The sequence below is a fragment of the Panthera leo genome, chromosome D3 (assembly GCF_018350215.1).
Source record: "Panthera leo isolate Ple1 chromosome D3, P.leo_Ple1_pat1.1, whole genome shotgun sequence".
NCBI classification, from domain to species: domain Eukaryota; kingdom Metazoa; phylum Chordata; class Mammalia; order Carnivora; family Felidae; genus Panthera; species Panthera leo.
The window spans coordinates 32,703,165-32,724,406 of NC_056690.1; the positions used below are offsets into that span (position 1 = coordinate 32,703,165).

Genomic DNA, 21,242 nt, shown 5'->3' on the forward strand with positions numbered 1-21,242 from the left:
TGAAGTATTCTATTAGAATCCACAGTTCTACAAACACTGATTCTGTTATTTTTTGCCAGCTTATTGGTTGTTTCAGTGGAGGGACAGATTCTTGGAGCACCCACCTCTACCATTTTCCATGATGTTACTATTTATATACTTTTTAGTTTTAATTTTGAAATTATTATAGATTCACAGGAAGCTGCAAGGATAATACAGGAATGTCCCATGTACCCTTGACCCTCTTCCCCCTAATAATATCATGCATAATTACAATATCAAAACCAGGAATTTAACATGCACAGTGCAGCACAATGAATTTTAAAAGATCACTTCAAATGGGGCACCTGGGTGGCTTAGTCAGTTAAGCGTCCGACTTTGGCTCAGGTCATGATCTCACAGTTCGTGAGTTCGAGCCCTGCATCGGGCTCTGTGTTGACAGTTCAGATTCAGAGCCTCCTTCAGATCCTGTGTCTCCCTCTCTCTCTGCCCCTCTCCCACTCGTGCTCTCTCTCTCTCTCTCAAAAATAAAATAAACATAATAATAATAACATTAAAAGATCACTTCAAATAAGGCTTAACCTCATGAAATTTCAGAACATCAAGGATAAAAAGACCCTAAAAGCTTCCAGGGAGAGAAATAATTCGTATACAGAAGTTGATAATCTGAGTGGAAAAAAATAGAAAAATGCCTTCAAAATTCTGAGTGAAAATATTTTTTTAAAGAACTGTATGTCAAGCTATGCTGTGAACAAAGTATGAGAACAGAAAAGACATTTTCAGATGTACCAAGTCTTAGAAACCACAAAGAGATGTCCTTCCCCATCCTGTAACAGTAAAGAGAAAGAGGAAGGCAGGGAAGCAGGGAAACAAGGGCTCCAGGAGAGAAGGCCAAGGAAATGCCCAGGAATGCCCAGAAAAGGGGATGACAGCCACGTGGCTGTTTGGTCAGAGAGCGAGGCCTGGCTTCCAGAATGGATGGCACCATGGAAACTGGGAATGGGTGTGCTGCCCAAAAAGACTGACCTGTGGAAAACGACGTTATGACGTACTGCTAACAGTGGGTAAGAGTATGGAAGGACTTAGCCAGAGACTTTTAAAAAATAAAATTAAACAGATGAAAAGAATTATTATCCCCTAGGCGGGGGGAAATTGCATAAGAAGGAAAATGCAATTATGGCTTAGTAATAAACAACAGTTAGGCATTTGTATTTTCAAAATTATGGAAACTCTGTGCTTTCAACCATAAACGATATAGCTATTTTGGGGGAAAGGGAGAGAGAAGGAAGATATAAGAGAGAGAAAATAATAATCTACCAAAGAGGTAAATAATTCCTAGATAGCGTCTAAATTTGGCAAATCAAGAAATAACAGGGTATGTTTATTTATTTAGAAATCTAGCAGCAAAAGCTAAAAGCTGCCAAAAGAGTTGAGCGTTCCCTCAGCAGGACAGAAAAATGCTTTGCCGAAGGGGTGAGGGGGGTTTGTTTTTACCGTAAATCTTTTAATTCTGTGTTGCCATAAGCTTTATGCATAAAACACTCTGATACAAATATAAATGAATGTCATTTCCTTTTGGATTAGAAGTACTGTTAGCAAACAAAAAACACGACCTAAAAAACAGAAGAACACAGTGCTACTCACTGTTTACGGAGGAGGCCTTCTCTCAAGTTTTTAGAATTTGAAGCATACTGAAAGATTTTACATTCGACTTTTGAAAACAGGAAAGTTAAAATTCCCACCTGGAAGTACCCTAAAGCTAACAGGACAGGACAGCTTACGCTCATAAGCACTTTTACTACTTCGTCACAGCCACTCTGTGTGAGCATCCCCACAGACAGGTCTGAACAATGACAAGTAACACAGGCCTTCAGCCCCTGGGGCCTCTGGTCCCAGAGCGCAGGACAAGCCAGCTGCAGCATGGGACACAGTGCTTGGCTCCCCTGACCAATTCCAACCGTGAGACAGGAGAACGCACGGTGCTGTCCCCACACACGCAGCTGTGGGGATGGACGCCCCTACTCCAGCGTGGGCAGATCTGCACTAATGGTGAGAAGGACGCACCACAGCGGCATCTGAAGTGACAGACAGCGCCCAGATATGTGTGAAGAGGCTGGCAGTGCAGACAGGTGATCAAGGGGCACGGGTGGGATATGGGGAGTCACCAGGAAAAGAGTGGTTTAGTAAGATCCCAAGAGTCAGCAGAAAATTGCCGGGAGCTGCTACCTAGGGGAGAACAGACAAGGCACAAGAGCAGTCTGACAACACTGGCCCAGGGGCGGTGGGGCCGTGGGCAGCGGCAGGGTGACAGCTTTGCAGCCCTTGCCCTTCTCCTGCTATAGGGGTCTTCTCTTCTGTGGGTCTCATTCTGCAACAGACAGGCCTCCTGTCTTGAGATGTCGCAGCCGAAGAGCCCGGTGGAGGCTGTGACCAGGCAAGTGGCAGATTCCAGAAGTTTCCACACCTCTCCCAGACTGGGCGAACCATATTCAAGGCTCGCTTAGTTCTTCCTTTTTTCTTCCTTGCCTTCTTCCTTCCTTTTTTTTCTTTTGTTCTTTCTTTCTTCTTTGATTTTTTGGGTGAGGCATCTGATCAAAGATTGAGGCAATTTAGCTCTAGTTTATGAGGAAACAGAATGTGACAGAGTCCACAACTCAGAGTGACACATCACACACACCACACTGCCCACACACACTATGCTCACCAGGCGGGCAGGCTCTCTATGCGTGGCCACCTTAGTGGTGCGTCCATGGAAGAAGAGAGACCCAGCGGCAGATCACAACCTTGGGTTCAAGGTGAAGGGCTCTGGCAAACTTAGGCTCCAGTAGGAAGCTTTTAAAGGAGGCTGAACCACACAATCCCCTTTTGCTGACACACACATGCTGCAGACACACAGACAGACCAACCGTGGGAAGCGGGGCCCAGAGCAGCACAGTATGGAAAGTCAGTAGGGTGAGGGGTTTCAAGGCAGGAGTATAAGGATTCCCTAAACAGAGGGAAGCAGGAAACCCTGACTTTCCTACGAAGTATGAAGATGACTGCCGACCAATTAAGTGTCAAATCCCTTCCTGATGGTCCAGTCACTGGTGGCCTAGGAAATCAAGGAATGTTTGTGAAGCTCAAGAAGATGCTAGAAATGGCTTCTGCCACTAAAAGAAAAAAGCCAGCGGCAGTCACGTGGCTGGGTGCTGGCTGGCAGCAGGCGAGGAGCAGGATTCCCCCCTGAGCCCGCAGCGCTGACACAAAGGCACACAGCATTCTTTATAAGAACATGTACAAATATTCAGACCCTGCCCAAAATGAAAAAATTCTCCCGTTTGATCGGCCTTTGACACCGTCTGGAACTACTAGTGAAAGCCTCCTTCTGATAATGCGCTAATGACAGGAAATGTTTAGGCAAGCAGGTCCTGAGAATGGCTTGGGAAAATCTGAACAGCCTCTATCTGAGACCAGATAACAAATGATCAAGTCTTCCTGGGAAATAAATCCTGCCATGAAACAAGATAATTTAGGAAGAGGATGAACTAATGACTGCTTCCGTTACAGAAGACACTAAGGAGCGCCGGGCTGGAGACACATGCAGCTGCACCTGTAAACACCCCCCACTGCACACCATGCACACGGTTAGCAAGATGCTAGGTTCTCTACCGGGTTAAAGAATACCATAGTTACCACTGTTCATCACAAGGTGCAGGTGCAGACCCCGTTAGCTCACAGCGTGCTCAGAATTTTCAATTATCCACTCAATAGCAGCCCACCCCTGGAGCAACAAAGAAAGAGTTCAACACGGTGTAAGAAATCCTGCTTCTCGAACTGCAGACGGCCAGCCACAACCTGGATTTTAAATGGCACAAGGAAAGCGCTGCGGCTTTAAAGGAGACACAGTAACCATTTGTGAATAACCTTTCACCGTAAGCAGACAGTTTTTCAAGCTCAGAAATAAGGTGGTAGGTGTTCTGCCTGAAATTCTCGCACAGGCTCAGGCTGCACCAACAGGGGCACCTACCATCTACGCTATCACCTCCTGAGTGCAGGACGAGGGGGCAGCCTCACCGCCTTCTCAATGACTCATCCCACCCAAATCCCAGGACGACCTGCTCCCCTTCTCCTGTCTCCTGTCCCGGCATCTTCCTAGCTGCTGGGATGCGCTGAAGTGGTAACACAGCTGGAGCGGGGGTAGGGGGGGAGTGATTCAACACAGCAGTCCCTAACGTAAAGTGACATAAAATCATTTGGCCTCACTGAGTTTCCCCTGACTTTTCTCATAAGAGGTCTCAGGTGGCTTTGGACTCACCAAGTAGTCCCTTCCTCCTATAATTTATTTTCTTCAGCAAACATTTAGGGCGCCTGCCCTAGGCCAGACACTGGCCACACAAAGGTAAGTAAGGTTCTGTCTCCTCCCAAGAGGGCTTGCAGTGAGGACACGAGGCATGCGGCTCTGGGCACTGCATACCCCCTTCCCCGCCCTCCCCTGAACTGAGCTGAGCTAATGCCAACATTTCTCAAATCGGGATTTTTCTTAAAAACAGGGAAGACTTGCTCTTCTATCGGTGCCTAGGCTAAATGCGAGCCAGAAGTGAGTGGCTTTCCAGTTAAATTATGCCAAGCACGGTAGGCATCCCACAGATCCCCAAAATGAAGAATTGCTTCTGACCAAAACAAACCAGGAGAGAGCAGGGGAAGGGAGGACAGCCAGGAAGACGTCAGCCAGTGAGGTAAGCTAAATAGCAAAGGCCCTGCTCTGGCGAGTGACATTACCTTGAATTCGAGTGACATTACCTTGAACTCGTATAACGGCTTCCACACATCCAAGCTCTTTCCATCAGCTGTGCTGGAGAGGAGGGGCAACCTGGACTCCGTGAGCAGTGTCCGCCTCACTAAGGCAGCCCTCCAGCTAGGGACCTGGGGAGGACGGCCTCCTGCGATCCAACCTTTCTCCTGCCACCTCCACAAAGCTTATTCCCAAATCCTGCCAGGGGGGAGGCGCAAAGACGGCAGCTGACTCCAGGGAACTTCGCAGAGGAGAGGTTCAGCCAAAGCCGCTAGGTGCCTATTCAGTAGGCTGTACTACGACAATTCCCGAATAACCTGCCTGAAGATGTTAATGTGTGGGGTTTGTTCTGTTCACTGAGCCTGTGCTATTTTGGCTCTTGGAAGCGGTGGTTGCTTCCGCTGAGTTTACGTTCCAGATTCACCGGGCACTTCCCCTCAGGCCTGGGCCAGCCCTCCCTGCGGCCAGGTTTGAATGTCACAGTGGAAAATGCTGTGACATCCATCATGAGCTCAGCTAGTAATGGAGGGCCGCAGCACTCAGTAGGATTTCCGGACCTATATCTTTCACCCCCTAAACCTGGCACTTAACACCTGGGGTGCACACAGGGCCCGGGACTGAGATCCATACCTTCTTTGCATTGGATGATATTGTGTTGGCCATCAGACTTTCCAGGTAGCTGCCGAGGCTGATCCCCTTCACGGTGATGATGGCTTCTTGTGTGAGCACAGTCCTACAAAAAAGCAGGAAGTAAAGGGGCTGGGCAGCCTGAGGAAGGGGAGGCTCCAGCCCACCCTGACCTTGGAATTCAACGTGTCAATCCCAGGACACGATGGCTTACATTTCAGGGTCCTCTGGATGGGGTGTGTATACCAGCCTCTCGTTCACTGACACCAAGTTTGTGAGTGTGATCTTGAAGCAAACAAAAAATGGTTTTAGGTTTTATTTCTCTTGCATTTCTTCCCAAACCACCTGCTCATACTCTTCCATCCTCAAATCACCACTTACTGAAGCCAGAACAGAAGAAACACGAAGTCCCAGGGAAACCCAGCCCTGGCCGCTCCTTCTGGCAGCCTTTGCATGTCCTCCACACCCAAACCTAAGTCTGGCCTGGCCTCAAGGCACTTTCAAACTGCCAACCCATCAACAGTCCTACAAAAGCATTCAGGGTTACCATCCAGGTAAATGAGCACAAAGTTGCTGATAAGCTTTTGTACAGAATACGATTTTATAAAATAAACCGTGTTTCTAGCTTCTGCATTTTCCCCAAATTTTTTGAATGTGCAGTAGGCCAATATAAATTTTTCTGAGAGGAGTGAAGGGGAAAAGGTGCTTGTAAAATTAGTGCCGAAGGGGCGCCTGGATGGCTCAGTCAGTTAAGCATCCAACTTTGGGTCAGGTCATGATCTCGTAGTCTGTGGGTTCAAGCCCTGTATCAGGCTCTGTGCTGATAGCTCAGAGCCTGGAGCCTGCTTTGGATTCTGTGCCTTCCCCTCTCTCTGCCCCTCCCCCACTCATGCTCTATCTCTCTCTCAAAAAGAAATAAACAAAACAAAAAAGAAATAAAAAACTTAGTGCTAAAAATCATGTGTGCTGTTGGAAGTCAGGATAGTGGTTATCTTGGGGGTTGGGTGGGGGTGCCCCCCAGAAAGAAGCATAAAGGGGGATCCTGGGGTCTGGTCACATTCTGTTCCTGATCTGCCTGGTTACAAAGGTGTGTTCACTTTGTGACAATTCATTACAGACATTTTTCTATGCGCTTATTATACCGAAATAAAAAGATAAATAAAATACTGCTAAATAAAATTAGCCTTTCTATTAAAAATAAAAGATCACTTAGACCAAAGGTGGGCTGGAAATAAAATTAAATGAAGATATTACCCACCATCACCAGGAAATACCAAGCACCTTTCTCATCTTAGGCCATTGCTTACATTGGTGGAACAAAGTTCCATTTTCTTTTCTACTGGATCCACAACGGAATGTTCTTTGATGTATGTCAAAGTCCTACTGGTTCCCAAAATCTAAAAAACAAAGCAAAACTAGCATAGTAATGTGTCAAAAATTTCATTTTGTAGCATCAACCACAAAATGCCATCTCATTTACTAATTAATTCCTTTATCTATTCAACAAACGACCCAAGGGGGTACGCAGCCACGGACGGCCCTGCCCAGCTCCTTCGGTGGGTCTCTGTACCAGCAGTGGAGGCAGACATTGAACAAATGAATGGATTCAGATAGAGTTGAGTGTATGACAGTAATAAATGCCCTGACGAAGAAAAGAACAGTGAGAGGCGGGGAGCATGGGGAAGGCCCCTCTGCCAGGTGGCAAAGCCAGGGAAGGAGGGCACCACGCAGAGTTCTGGGTTTAGCAGGTCAGCTGCAGTCACCTCCCAGGGCCAGACCTGTGCGCTGAGCTCCTGGCACAGTGACAGGCCAACATGGCAGGAGAGGGAGAATGTGGGCCCACTGGCGTGCTGGGTCCACGGCAGGGCTTAGACTCTGTGCTGAGAGGAGGACGGGGGTCCATATGGGCAGGAGAAAGCCATGCTCAGATTTACATTGTCCATGACCTCCCTGATGGCTCTGTGGAAGAGACCTGTCAGGACCGAATGTGTCCCCAAAGTTCCTATGTTGACGCCGACCCCCAACACCTCAGAATGTGACTGTATTTGGAAACAGGGTCTTTTGAAAGGTAATTAATTAAGTTTAAAAGGGGGTCATCAGGGTGGGCCCTAACCCAGCCTGAGCAGTATCCTTATAAGGAGAGATAAGAACACACAGAGGGAGACGCCAGAGCTGTGTGAGGGCAAGGGACCACCACCTGCAGAGGAAGCAGGACAGCTGTCTGCCAGCCAAGGACAGAGGCTGGGACAGACCCTTCCCTCACGGTCCTCAGGGGAACCAAGCCTGCCTCTGCCTTGATCTCGGACCTCCAGCTTCCAGAGCTGTGAGGAAACAACCGTCTGTCGGAGCCCCCAGTCTGCGTATCCAGTTAGGACACAGGACCGTGGAGTGACGCAGGAGTCTATGGGGGTAGGGCCAGGGCTGAGGGTGGGGGAGCCACGCCACACGTCAGGAGACCTCAGGACCCACAGAGATAGAAAATTAAATGAAGTTTACAGAGAAACAAACCACCTCTCGGGTTTCTCTGAAGTCCTGAGCGGGTGTTCTCAGGGAAGGCTGTCACCTTCTGCAGATGGGCACCAGCCGGGCACGTGCAGATGCAGCAGAAACAACGAGGGTGCAACTTGGGTGATTGTGGGTATGGCCCGGGCAGGGCGATGCGAGCACAGGGAGCCGACGGGGGTGAAGCCCGAGCAGGGCTGTGGGCGCAGCAGGGGCGATGCGGGTGCGGTGGGGAGGACGCAGGTATAGCCTGGGGGTAGCCTGGGCATGCGGGTGAGCGGGCCAACGTGGGCGCAGCCGGGCGACGCCGGTGTGGCCGGCATGTGCGGGTTGGTGTGGCGGGGCGGTACGGGCGCGGCGGGGTACACAGTCGCAGCCTCACCGCTTTCACGAAGCCGGGCAGCCCCCACTCGGTGCTGAGGAGCCGGTGGCTGTGAAGCCGGCCCCGGCCATCCACACTGCGCTCCAGCACGTCAACTCCCACGACACAGGGGTTCATCGGATTCGGGTACTTCCTCATGGCAGCTTTGATGACGGTGTCCCATGGGTGGCTGGTGGGAAAAATACAACCACCCAGCATAAGCAAGCAATCCCTACATTTGTAAAGTGTGCCACAGAGGCACGGGGGGGGGGGGGGGGGGGGGGGGGGGCAGAGCTGCTGTGGCCCGCAGAGTGAAATGAAAATCAGTGTTAATGTTCTCGTGAAAAGCTTTTTTTCTTTTGGCTTTAATTAAAGGTATATGCAAACAAATCTGTCTGAGGCATCCGGCCCCACACCCAAATCCTGGATCTTGTGATCCTTCTGGGCTGACCAGGGGCAACCGGAAGGCTTTGCCTGGGAGGACTCGCAGGACACTGGGGACACAGAGGTCGCAGGCTGCTGGCAGCCGTGTTCAGTGCGTCTGCATTCTTGGCCCAGGTGCTGCCCTCACAGGCCACCCGGACATTGGGGCCTTGGCCGAACGAACCACTTCCCACCCCCACTCCGCACCTTCCCGTCCTCCACTTCCTCCACCGCTCGGCCCCTGAACAACACTGGTTTCAACTGCGTGGGTCCCCTTACATGTGGATTTTTTTCGATAAATACAGAAAAGTACTATAAATGTGTTTTCTCTTCCTTATGATTTTCTTCATACCATTTTTTCTCTCGCTTATTGTAAGAATACAGTATATAATACATAAAATACGTGTTAAGCAACTCTTCATGTTGTCAGTAAGGCTTCCAGTCCATAGTAGGCAGTAAGTTAATTTCTGGGGGAAGCAAAAGTTGTACATAATTTTTAATCTACAGGTTTAGTACCACCCCTATTAAAATGACAATAACATTTTTCACAGAACTATAATAATACTAAAATTTGTATGTAACCCCAAAAGACCCTGAATAGCCAAAGCAGTCTTCAGAAAGAAGAACAAAGCTGGAGTTGTCACAATCCCAGATTTCAAGGTAAGCTACAAAGCTGTAGTAATCAAAACAGTATGGTACTGGCACAAAAATAGACACACAGATCAAAAGAACAGAACAGAGCGCCAGAAATAGACCAACACTTACATGGTCAATTAATCTACCTAAAAGGTGACAAGAATATACAATCGGGAAAAGACAGTCTCTTCAGTAAATGATGCTAGGAAAATTGAACAGCTACATTCAAAAGAATGAAACTGGAAGGACACCTGGGTGGTTCAGTCGGTTAAACTTCTGACTCTTAATTTCGGCTCAGGTCATGATCTCATGGTTCCTGAGATTAAGCCCTGCGTCAGGCTCTGTGCTAACAGTGCGGAGCCTGCTTGGGATTCTCTCTCTCCTCTCTCTCTGCCCCTCCCCCTGCTCGTGCATGTGCTGCTCTCTGTCTCTCAAAATAAATAAATAAACTTAAAAAAAAATGAAACTGGACCACTTTCTTACACCATATACAAAAATAAATTCAAAGTGGATTAAAGTCCTAAATGTGGGACGTAAAACTATAAAACTCCTAGAGAAAAACATAGGTAGTAAGTTCTTTGACAATAATTTCCTAGCTATGTTTCCTAAGGCAGAGAAACAAAAGCAAAGATAAATTTATTGGGACTACACCTCCCCCCAAATAAATTTTTTTTGCACAGTGCAGGAAACCATCAACTGAACAAAAAGTCAACCCAGTGAAAGAGAGAAGATATTTGCAAATGGCATATCTGATAAGGGGTTAAAATCCAAAATATATAAAGAATTTATTCAACTCAATACAAAAAAAAAACCAAATGATCTAATTGAAAATGGGCAGAGGACCTGAGTAGACATTTTTCCAAATAAGACATATAGTTGGCCAACATACACACAAAAAGATGCTCCAGATCACTAATCATCAGGAAAATGAAAATCAAAACCACAAGGAGCTATCACCTTATGTCTATAAAAATGGCTAAAATAAAAAAGACAAGAAGCTGGTGAGAATATGGAGAGAAAAATAGAACCCTCATGGTAGGAATGCAAATTGGCAGGCCATTGTGGAAAACAGTGTGAAGTTCTTCAAAAAATTAAAACTAGGAGGGGCGCCTGGGTGGCGCAGTCGGTTAAGCGTCCGACTTCAGCCAGGTCACGATCTCGCGGTCCGTGAGTTCGAGCCCCGCGTCAGGCTCTGGGCTGATGGCTCGGAGCCTGGAGCCTGTTTCCGATTCTGTGTCTCCCTCTCTCTCTGCCCCTCCCCCGTTCATGCTCTGTCTCTCTCTGTCCCAAAAATAAATAAAAAACGTTGAAAACAAAATTAAAAAAAAAAAAAAAAAATTAAAACTAGGATTACCATACAATCCAGTCATTCCACTACTGAGTATTTACCCAAAGAAAATGAAAATACTAATTCAAGAAGATATTTGCATCCCTATGTTTATTGTAGCATAATTTATAATAGCCAAGATATGGAAACAACCCAAGTGTCTACTGATCAAATGAATGCATAAAGAAGATGTGGTATACATGTACAATGGAATATTACTTAGCCATGAAAAAGGAGCCATCATGGATCTAGATGGTATTATGCTAAATGAAGGAAGTCAGACAAAGAAAAATATCATAGAATTTCACTTATACGTGGAATCTAAAAGACAAAACAAAGGAATAAATAATGCAGAAACAGATGCATAAATATAGAGACCAAACTGGTGGTTGTCAGAGGGGAGGGGGCTATGGGGGATGGGCAGCATGGGTGAAGGGGACTAAGAGATACAGGCTTCCAGTTGCAGAATGAATTAAGTCATGGGGATAAAAGGTACAGCACAGGGGGACCTGGGTGGGTCAGTCAGTTAAACGTCCAACTCCTGATCTCAGCTCAGGTCATGATTTCCTGGTTTGTGAGTTCAAGTCCTACATTGAACTCTGCATTGACAGCATAGAGCCTACTTGGGATTTTGTCTCTCCTTCTTTCTGCCCCTCACCTGCTTGTGTCCTCTCTCTCAAAATAAATCAGTAAACTTGAAAGAAAGAAGAGAAGAGAAAAGAAAGGAAGAAAGGTACAGCATAGGGAATGTAGTCAATGGTACTGTAATAGCATTCAGTAGCTACATCTGTAGTGAACCTAGCAGGACATATAAAGATGTTGAATCACTATGTGGTACACCTGAAACTAACATAATATTGTGTGTTAACTATACTTCAATTAAGAAAAAAAAAAAAAGATATTTAGGAAGTAGTAGTACTTTGTAACAAATTGTGAGAGAAAGAAAAGTGACAATACATTCCAGTTTGCCCAGGACAGTTCCAGTTTTTGCCTTTTGTCTTACAGCACATACTAAGAGTGTCCCCTTTTACTTTCAAAGACATCCTAATTTGGATGATAAATTATGTGTTAATCCTGGAAATAAGGAAAGAGGAGCATTCGAGAATGAGCCCCAAGTTTTGGGCTCGAACAATTGTGTGGATAGTTGGGCCATTTACTGAAAGAGTTGTTGTTGTTTTTTTTAAGTTATACACAATTTCCAGCCATGCAGGGGGTCAGCACCCCCTAAGCACCCGCATTATTCAAGGGTCAACTGTACTTTATTCCAACTTCTAAGTGGGATGTGATGTGAGGTGGCCAACCTATTTTTTCTGATTATAAAAAATAAGTGTCCAAAATACTGAAAAATAAAGAAAACTATGAAAATAAAACCATCCACAATTCCACTACCCAAAGATGACCACAGCGTGTGCAGGAGTCCCCGAGGGCGTCCTTCTCCTACAGGATGCTACCTCTCCTTCTCTTGCCCTGAGCCTTTGAGGTGGGGGGTGGATATCTTTGTCCTTATTTTGTTTCCTGCTGTCAGGTCGCAAGCCACGTCCACAGCTGCCCCACTGCTGGGACAATGCTTGTTCAGTGCTAGTTGAGGCTCGAAACTCCTATGGTGGTCCACAGGATGTCAGGCACCACCTTCAAGTATTGAGTGGACCCTTCCCCTGAGCGCTTATTCCCCTAATTCTTCCTTCCTCCAATGTGTGTGCCCCCAGAGGGCATCTGAGCCCCCTGCCCCCGAGCCCCCCTGGGTATGTCAACAACACCATCATTCTTCAGACACACCCAGACAAGTTTAAACAGCACGTGTAGACACAGCCCAGACTCAAAACTAAGACACACACACACACACACACACGCACGCACGCACCTTAAAAAGATTAAACTGGCATCAGGCTCAAACCATAGTCAGATTTATCATATCATCTGCTTTTTATATTTAACTAATGATGAACATCTTCCTAGATCATGAACCTATTTTCAGAAATGCGATTATAAACAGCTGCACAATAGGTTACCCTGCAGACATTTATATTCAACCAGTTCCCTATGGTGGGTTATTTTTTTTTAAGTTTATTTATTTATTTTGAGAGAGAGAGACAGAGAGAGCCAGCAGGGGAGGGGGAGAGAGAGAGGGAGAGAATCCCAAGCAGGCTCCACACCGTCAGCACAGAGCCCGACATGGAACTCGAACTCACAAACCGCGAGTTCATGACCTGAGCCAAAACCAAGAGTCAGATGCTCAACCAATGGAGCTACCCAGGTGCCCCCTGTGGTGGGTTATTTAGTTTACTCGGCAAAATACAGACAGTAGTGAGCGCTGGTTACACTCATCTTTCATTCATCTAATTCTTCCTTAAGATAAATTCCTGGAAATGGATTTACTAAACCAAGTATCAAATATTATGAAAAAATTGAATGTTTTTGGTCCATATTTGACATCCTTTTAAAATATCAGTTACTGACCATTAATTTACTTTATCCCCATAAAAGTCTGTCCCAGCTCTGAAAGTTTGCAGCAGGGCCCAGACTAGAACTGGGTCTTCCAGCCCCCTACCCTATGTTCTTTCCATTGAGTTCCATGACCTCTAAATTGGCAGGAACTGGTCTAAAATTCCCTCTCTTAAACAAAGAAATGCTTTTTCAGACTGTGGAATCATGTCACCGAGTTAATGCATCTACTAGCTGTAATATAAAGGGATGAAAAAGCAGAGATGTGGCTGCACCGATCACTCTGTAGGACCCAGACAGCCGAACCTCCCTCTCTGAGGAAGAAAGGTCAGGGGCATGGTCATCCAAGATCTAGGGAAGGAGGGAGAATCCAGACACACATGAAAGCTGCAAGGGACCTAGTTACATGGGGCCTTTCTCAACGAAACACTCTGCGGGCGCTGCAGGCTAAGGTCCTAAGAGGTGTTCCCCTACAAATCCCTGCTTTAAGCAGAATAGGCTTTGCCTCTTAAAATTACTTAAAACTATCAAAAAGTTGAAGAAATATTGGTATTAAGCAAATCTTACACAATAATCTTTCTTTTATATAGAAACCTTATATCTTTCTCACTGATTTACACTAAATACAAGCCACTTATGACACTCACATAATAAATAATCCTACTGATTATAGGAGAATGACCACATCCGTTAACAGAGACATCAACAGATGCAGGAAATAACATTTTTTAAAATAACAAGTGTTAAGTACAGCAAGTCAGTATCACACACTTCCTGGTTGAAGGCAATAGCCTGACACTTGTTTGGCAAAAATGGCGAAGTCTGGCCATACAGAGTGTTGGGGAGGACAGGAGAAAGGGGGGAGTTGGAGCTGCCAGTGACACACTGGCCCAGGCCCTGAGAGACGCTGAGCAGGCAGGTGCCCTGGTGTCAGGGCTCAGGCACAGGGTCTGGGTTAGGCAGGACAGGAATCGGCTGGAATTCATCCTCCGGGGTGCGTGGTCCTGGCTATGGCTTCAGGTCACTCCTGGTGACCTTCAGGTCACACCTGGCTATCACTTCAGGTGATCAGGGTGCAGTGGGAACCTGGTCCCAGTGTGGGAGGCCCCCACCACAGAGTGGCTGCCTCAGAGCACAGTGCCACCACTGAAGGGCCGGGCAGCACTCTTGCAGCACCTGGAAGGTGGCAGCACTAGGCCCACCTGGCACACTGGGGAGCAGAAAGGAGTAACAGAGACATCTGTCTATGCACAGCCAGGGTGGCAGAAAGATGAGTGGGATGAGATTATAGGATGCCTGGGGTGTGCCTGAAATAACCCGGCAGTGGGGGGTCTGGGGGGGTGGGGAGCAGTGGGTGGGGACACATGAAGCCAAGCCTGGCTGCAACAGGGTGACTGTCAATGTGGGAGATGGCAGTGGGCACTCACTATTCTCAGCTCTCCGTTTTTGCATACTTTTAAAATTTCCATAATAACAAGCTTTTAAAAATATATATATAACTTGCCATAACCAAGGCAACGCGTCCCTGCACCCACCCAAAGCAACTCTAGGCCCAGACCAGTGGTTCTCAGAGAGTGGTCCACACCCAGGAGGCTCCCAGGCCCTTTGGGGAGTTCTGCCAGGCCCAAAGTGTCTCAATGCTACTAAGACATGATTGGCCTTTTTCACCATACTGACATTTACCCTGATGCTGCAAAAGTAACAGAGAGTAAAGCTTGCTGGCCTCCCACCGTGAATTAAGGCCCTGAACCCAAACCTAGGGTCAGCGCCCACTGCTATACATGCACTCAGGAAAACAATGCCAGTGTCTTCTTAAGAATACCCATTATGGGGCGCCTGGGTGGCTCAGTCAGTTGAGCGTCTGACTTCGGCTCAGGTCATGATCTCGTGGTCTCTGAGTTCGAGCCCCGTGTTGGGCTCTGTGCTGACAGCTCAGAGCCTGGAGCCTGCTTCAGATTCTGTGTCTCCCTCTCTCTCTGCCCTTCCCCCACTAATGTTCTCTCTCTCTGTCTCTCTCTGTCAAAAATAAGTAAACATTAAAAAAATTAAAAAAAAAAAGAATATCCATTATGAAATAGTAAGACTATTAATTTTACATTTAGACCCTTAAGTCCCCCCTCTACTGATATTCTGAGCGAGAGAACACGATGGAGGCAGGACGCGCTCGAGCTGCACGTGCGGGTGCATGGTGGCTGGGGAAGTGCGGGGCAGCTGTTGGGTGGTGGGGCCCTCGTGGCTGCTTCTTTCCGGCCCACCACTCCAAGTAAAACAACAGATGGATGACCTCTGGTTATTCAGACGTAGGCACATGGCAGACATTTTCTCAAAAATTAATAAAGTGAACCTATCACTTCAACAACTGATTGTATTTGCTCCCAAAGAAAATTTGAGCTTCTGAGTGCAGAATGGAATTTTAGAAAACTTGTATCCTCTACCATGAGCCTGATGACTGTCCCATACTGTAAACCTGACGAACCCATATATGCCACGTGACTGGTGCATAATGTCATAAAATCATACAGGACTGAAAACCCGGGCCGATTACTCTGGTAATTATGGCTTTGGAGTTGACATTGCAACAAACTTCAGAAACTACCACTTGTCTCGTTGTAGCAGCAAATAGCCCCAATTACTTTAAAAGACTATTAAAATATTGCTGCCTTTTCCAAATGGGTTTTATTCATATACTGAGTGAGGCTGGGTTTTATTCGTATATTTGAACCAAAATAACAGACTGCAAAACACTGAATACAGAAGCAGACATGAGTATCAAGCTATCTTCTATTAAGCCAGAAATTAACAACAAAAATATCAAACAGCGTCAATCTTCTTACAACTTCTTGTGCTTTTGGAAAATATAGGTTTGTTATTTAATACAAATGTTATTTACATTAATACAGTGGGTCTATTGTTATTAATTTTAATAAATTGATAGATATTTTTAAGTTTATTGGTTTTAATTTCTAATACGGTAAATATCGATAGATGTAACACAGATTAAAACTGTTTGGGGTATCTCACATTTTCTAAGAGTGTAAAGAGGTCCTGAGGCTGAAAAGTTTGAGAATCACTAACCCAATGGGCCCTTGATTAAATGGATCAGAAATATGCACAGGGGTGGATGATATGGAATGATATGGTGGAATAAAGGGGGAATGTCATGTTCTTTCAATAAGAGACAGGATAAACTGTGACATATTCATACAATGGAATATCATGCAGCTATGAGACACACACACCTCCTTAACACACTGTTGTGAAGAAAGGGAAATGGTCAAAAGACCTGTACCAGGTGATCTCGATTCCTATTTTAAAACAACAAACGGCATCACATGGATATCACGTGAACACACACACACATAAACGTAGTCAAATGGACCTTTGCAACATAGACCTTCAGAAGGATACCCACCAAATTCATAATTTTGTCTGCCTGTGGGGAGAGAGAAAGGGAAGAGCACTGGAAGGCACTCAACTTTTGTCTGTAATGTTCAATTTCTCTCATTTAAAAGAAAAGGAGGGGGCAGGGAGCAGAGGACCAGCACTTAGCCCACAGCTTGGGGGCTCACTGAATTCTTTTGGTGGATTGCCAGCTGCCCTCATTTGCAAAGGCACCTGGTTTCCCGGAGATTCCTCAGCCCCTCACTGAGCACCTACTCTGTGCCAGGCACTGGCAGAGTGCCAAGGACACAAAATGAATGAGGTAAAAGAATGAAGGACTGATACAGGCTACTACACCAATGAAGCTCAAAAAAATACGTGCCAGACATAAAAGAAGCCAGACACAAATGACTACGTACTGTATGATGAGATTTATACGAAATGTCTAGAAAAGGCAAATCTATAGAAACAGAGTGGTGGTTGCCTGGGGCTGGAGATGAGAGTGGCGGGGGACTGTGAATGGGCATGAGGGGTCTTTGTAGGATGATGGAAATGTTCTAAAGCTGGACTACAGTGATGGTTGTGTAACTCTGCAAATGCGTTAAGAATCACTGAACTTTAGGGGCGCCTGGGTGGCTCAGTCGGTTAAGCGGCCGACTTCAGCTCAGGTCATGAGTTCAAGTCCCGCATCAGGCTCTGTGCTGACAGCTCAGAGCCTGGAGCCTGTTTCAGATTCTGTGTCTCCCTCTCTCTGACCCTCCCCCATTCATGCTCTGTCTCTCTCTGTCTCAAAAATAAATAAACGTTAAAAAAAATTTTTTTCTAAAAAAAAAAAGAATCACTGAACTTTAAATGGGTGTTTATCAATAGTGACTTTCCACAGCTGACCATTCACTTCTGCCTGTCAACCAACATTTCATGAACTTCTAGGATAATCCTTCTCAGGTGGCATACAGTTTGCAATGACTTAACTTATCCCCTCTGCATCTGGATGGTGTCAGTTATGTCCCAACCTTGGAAGGACTGAGAAGAGAATCTCTGGAGTCTCTCTCAAGGGGTTTTCTCTGGATCTCTCAAGGAACCCCAGTCGAGAAAGGCTGCAGGCCGTACAAAAATCAACACTATAACTAGATCCCATAAAGTCTCAAGATCTCATTAAAAATAACTTCAGAGGTTTTAAACCACTTGATAAATTTTTATTTTACATAATAATTTATATAAAAAGGTCAAAGAATGACAATACCATTTCATGCAATATTTTCTTTTTCAGAAATGAAATGCTTCTCTCAAGTGGGGTCAAGGAATCTTTAAAATCTTTGTTCCTTTAAAAAATATTAAAATATGGCTTCATAGTGTCACAGATCAAGCGACTTATTTGGAGATATCATTTAGGTCACGAAAGTACTCTGAAACAGTTCGCAGTTTTCCATGCCGGCTTTGGAGGCCTTCCATGCCCACAAGCGCATGCAGGCTGAAAGACCCCCACAAGCCTTCTCCACATTTGGCTTCCTCCCGAGCTCACTTAGCGTCGGTGTTCAATTGCCCTACACAATCTCAGCAAAGGACCAGTCCAGCTCTCCAGGCCTCTGTTCTCCCCGGGTCGCCGCGCGCCCTGCCCAAAGAGCGCATTGTGCAGGCGGAGATATGGCCTGCTCCCGGGTGGTCTGCGGAGTGCTCACCATCACTTTGCCGGGTCCTCTCCCGGCCACGTCCACTCGGGCCTCCCTGCACACCGGTGCGCCCTGCCGCGGAAAGCACTGCCCCGCTCCCCACCGTTCGGCCCCCGACGGCTAGCTGAGAACCGTCCCCGCGGCTCGGCCCTCCGCCAGCCCCCAAAGGAAAGGCCGCCCCCCGCCCCCTGGATTTAGCAATCCCACCACGGGCCTCCGTCAGTCAGGCGGCCCCTCTATCGAACAGACTGCACCACTCGGCGGGATCTCTACCTAACGTCGTCCTAGCTGGGACAAGGCCTGCTCCTCTTTTTAGGATGCCGGGGCCGCGGTCTGGGAACCGCCAGCGCGGGGCCGGGCGGGCTCTGCGAGGGCTGGGTCTGGGGTCTAGCCTTCCTCGACCGCCCCCAGAGGTTTGGGGGAAGGAGCAGGTGCCGGTCCGGACCCCACCGTGGCCCGCAGCCCGACCTCACCCGAACACGTGCTCCGAGCTCCAGATCTTCATCGCCGCCGGCCGCCGGCCGCAAGGCGCGGGTTCCCGACTCGGACTCCGCGCGCCCGACTCAGCGCGCCCGGCTCCTCCCTCGCGGCGCGTGGGGGCGGGGCGGGGGCGGGGCGCTCGCGCGGTGGGCGGGACCGGGACCCGCGCTCTCCTGCACCTCCCGCTTGCCTGTCATTTGGCCACGAGGGTTGTGGTGGCTAAAAATAGGGATGCGGGACTCAGCTGTCCCCGCGGATGGGGCATCTGCGCTGCGGCAAGGAGATGCGCGGAGAGCACTAGCTGCAAATGCAGGGATGGAGGTGAGGGACTAATTCTCATCGTTCAGGTTGTCCAAATTCTCCCAAAGCTCTTTCCAGTTGGGCTGTTTTCTACTGTTGGGAAGTATAAAGAAAAACAAAATCTCCTGTCAGCCCCCCAGAAACTCTCCACGGAATAGAAGAGAAAGAAACAGTTTTACTACTGAGTAAACATTAAGCCAGAATGTAATGCGTGTCACAGGCGATAAAGAGATTGCAAACACAGCAAGAAATCTCACCCTTTTATATAGCCAGGCAGGTGCAACACCTTCCACCCGTGTTCTCAAGTGAGACGATTTGACAGCACCATTTGTCACGCAGAGTTCATCCTAAATTTACCTGGCAATTAGAGTGGCTGTTTTGTTTGCTAATTGTCTTTATCCAAAGGAGCAATAAAATTCTCAAGTCGTCACCATAGAAGGTAGGTTTGAAGCCAGGTGCTCCTGAAAATTAAGCTAACATTTCAAAGAGATGGCTCCCAGGACTTTGACAAAAAATATTTCTGGGTTGTAAAACTGGCCAAAGGCCCACTTAGCTTTTGAAAACATTTACACACATCTCAAAAGGACAAAGAATTTACAAGTTTTCTAGAGTAAATGCTCTTTAAGAAGGGAAAGGAGCGGTTCTTTTTCTTTTGCACCAGGGAAAATCAATTTTGTTTCTTTTTAGATTTGTATTTACCCTGCACGACCACAACCAAAGTTCAAGTGCAAAGAAGCAGATGCTTGTTTTGTGAAGAAGGTGACCTGTGCAGAATGAGATGTAGCATGAGGGCAGGGACCTCATCCGGTTCACTACTGAATCCCAGGACTTAGCACAGCACCTGGCATTGAGTGGGCATCCAGGGCCTTGTTTGTGCGATGAGCCAGTGAAGTGGAAAGAGAACACAGAAACAACCAGAAACAACCTAACTAGGTTAGGATCCTGGCTCCACCATCTACTTATGCTGGCCTTTACCACCTATGGCTTTAACCTTACAGTAACCTTCCAAAGTTGGTGCTACTGTACCTGTTTCATAGATGAGCAAACTGGGGTTTAAGGAAATGTAAAAGCTCTCTCAGTGTTCACACACTAAGGGATGGAGCTGAAAACTGGCACTAGCCATTCGCAGACTGCGACCTTGGCATCCTGAAAAGAAGAGCCAACTCTGTCCTTTCTAGGGGCAGTTAGGTAGAGAACTCACAGAGCAATGCAGCCTATCTGATACAGGGGCCACCTGACTGATGAGGCCCATGATGGAACTGCTGAAGCAGGGGGCTGGGGGGCAGCCTTTCCTTTGGGGGCTGGCAGAGGGCTGAGCTGCTGACAGACCTCAGCTACCCATACAGGGCTGGACAGTGGGGTTTGCACGACTCCCCCCTCACACCTGTGCTACAGTGGCTCACAATTATGATCAGACCTGTTGTCAAACATTTCCTACATGCTCAGCACTAGGAAGCTAGGTGCTGTTATTTTGATTTTTAAAAAGCATCATCATGTAAAATCAGCATCTTCCACAAATGTGTACTGAGCATGAGACTCGAAGAATGGGGCTGCTTGGTGAGTTAGAACACACCGTAGGTGAGACAGCTCCTGTATCTCCAGGTCTGAGAGGGATGACTGCTGAGTTTTGCATCTCACCGAGTGGGGAAACTAAGACCCTAACGAGGTACCGCCTTGGTACAGAGACACGCTATTTAGTGGTGGAGTTGGGCGACCAAGAAAGGGAGAGAAATGAGACCACCTTTGATCCCTGGGTGATTGTTGCTCAGTCTCACTGTCACCTGCCCTTGCCCCACCTTCAAATCCATCTTACACAGGGCCGTGGGTTCTCAGGCAGCCATGCCTGGCCTGTGCATCCGGGTATCATCCGGCCTGTGCAGCACCCTCCCTGCAATTACGTCACAGCCCGTGCACACCTCCCTCTGACGCTCACCACAGTGGCTTATGATCATCCGTGGTTTTCGGCCTCCCCACCAGGCTAAAAACCTTTTGCGATCAGGAACTGGATTATCATTATTCTTGGTATGTCCAGAGTCAGAAGCATAGTAGGTACATAATCAATGAAGAATTCTTGAAGAATAAACAAAAGTCCCATCCCTGCTTGAAGTCCTATCCTGATACCTCCATTTGGGGCAGCGTCCACACTTGCATTCGCTCCGTTACACCGAGTCGGCTCCGGGAACAGAGGTGGCTGCTGTCACCTGGAATGGAAACCCTAGGTCCCACCTCAGCCCCACTATGCAGTGGGAGGCCGGTGGGGGGACAGGCGTTTGTGGTTTAACAAGTTCCGCCCCGTGACTCTGATGCCAACGGACGGCAACTGTCTCAGATCCGCCTGTCCAC

General features: G+C 47.4%; 1 protein-coding gene across 10 annotated transcripts in view; it reads right to left on the reverse strand.

Annotated features, from left to right (window-relative positions):
* The window catches only part of PRELID3A (PRELI domain containing 3A), a 42,759-nt gene that overhangs the window by 13,511 nt on the left and 8,006 nt on the right, over window positions 1-21,242 (reverse strand). For 3 of the 10 annotated variants that reach the window (XM_042910914.1, XM_042910917.1, XM_042910916.1), the window contains exons 1-6: window positions 18,593-18,667; window positions 8,262-8,430; window positions 6,685-6,774; window positions 5,592-5,662; window positions 5,381-5,483; window positions 4,759-4,881 (exon numbers count right to left, since the gene is read on the reverse strand). In XM_042910914.1, coding sequence (XP_042766848.1) covers window positions 4,759-4,881; window positions 5,381-5,483; window positions 5,592-5,662; window positions 6,685-6,774; window positions 8,262-8,430; window positions 18,593-18,624 — 588 coding nt within the window. In that variant the 5' untranslated portion in view covers window positions 18,625-18,667. Of the gene's footprint in view, window positions 1-477; window positions 2,568-2,775; window positions 3,740-4,758; window positions 4,882-5,380; window positions 5,484-5,591; window positions 5,663-6,684; window positions 6,775-8,261; window positions 8,431-18,392; window positions 18,549-18,587; window positions 18,668-21,242 lie in introns of those variants that run through there. The other 7 variants (XM_042910919.1, XM_042910918.1, XM_042910924.1 and 4 more) reach the window with 6 other exon arrangements.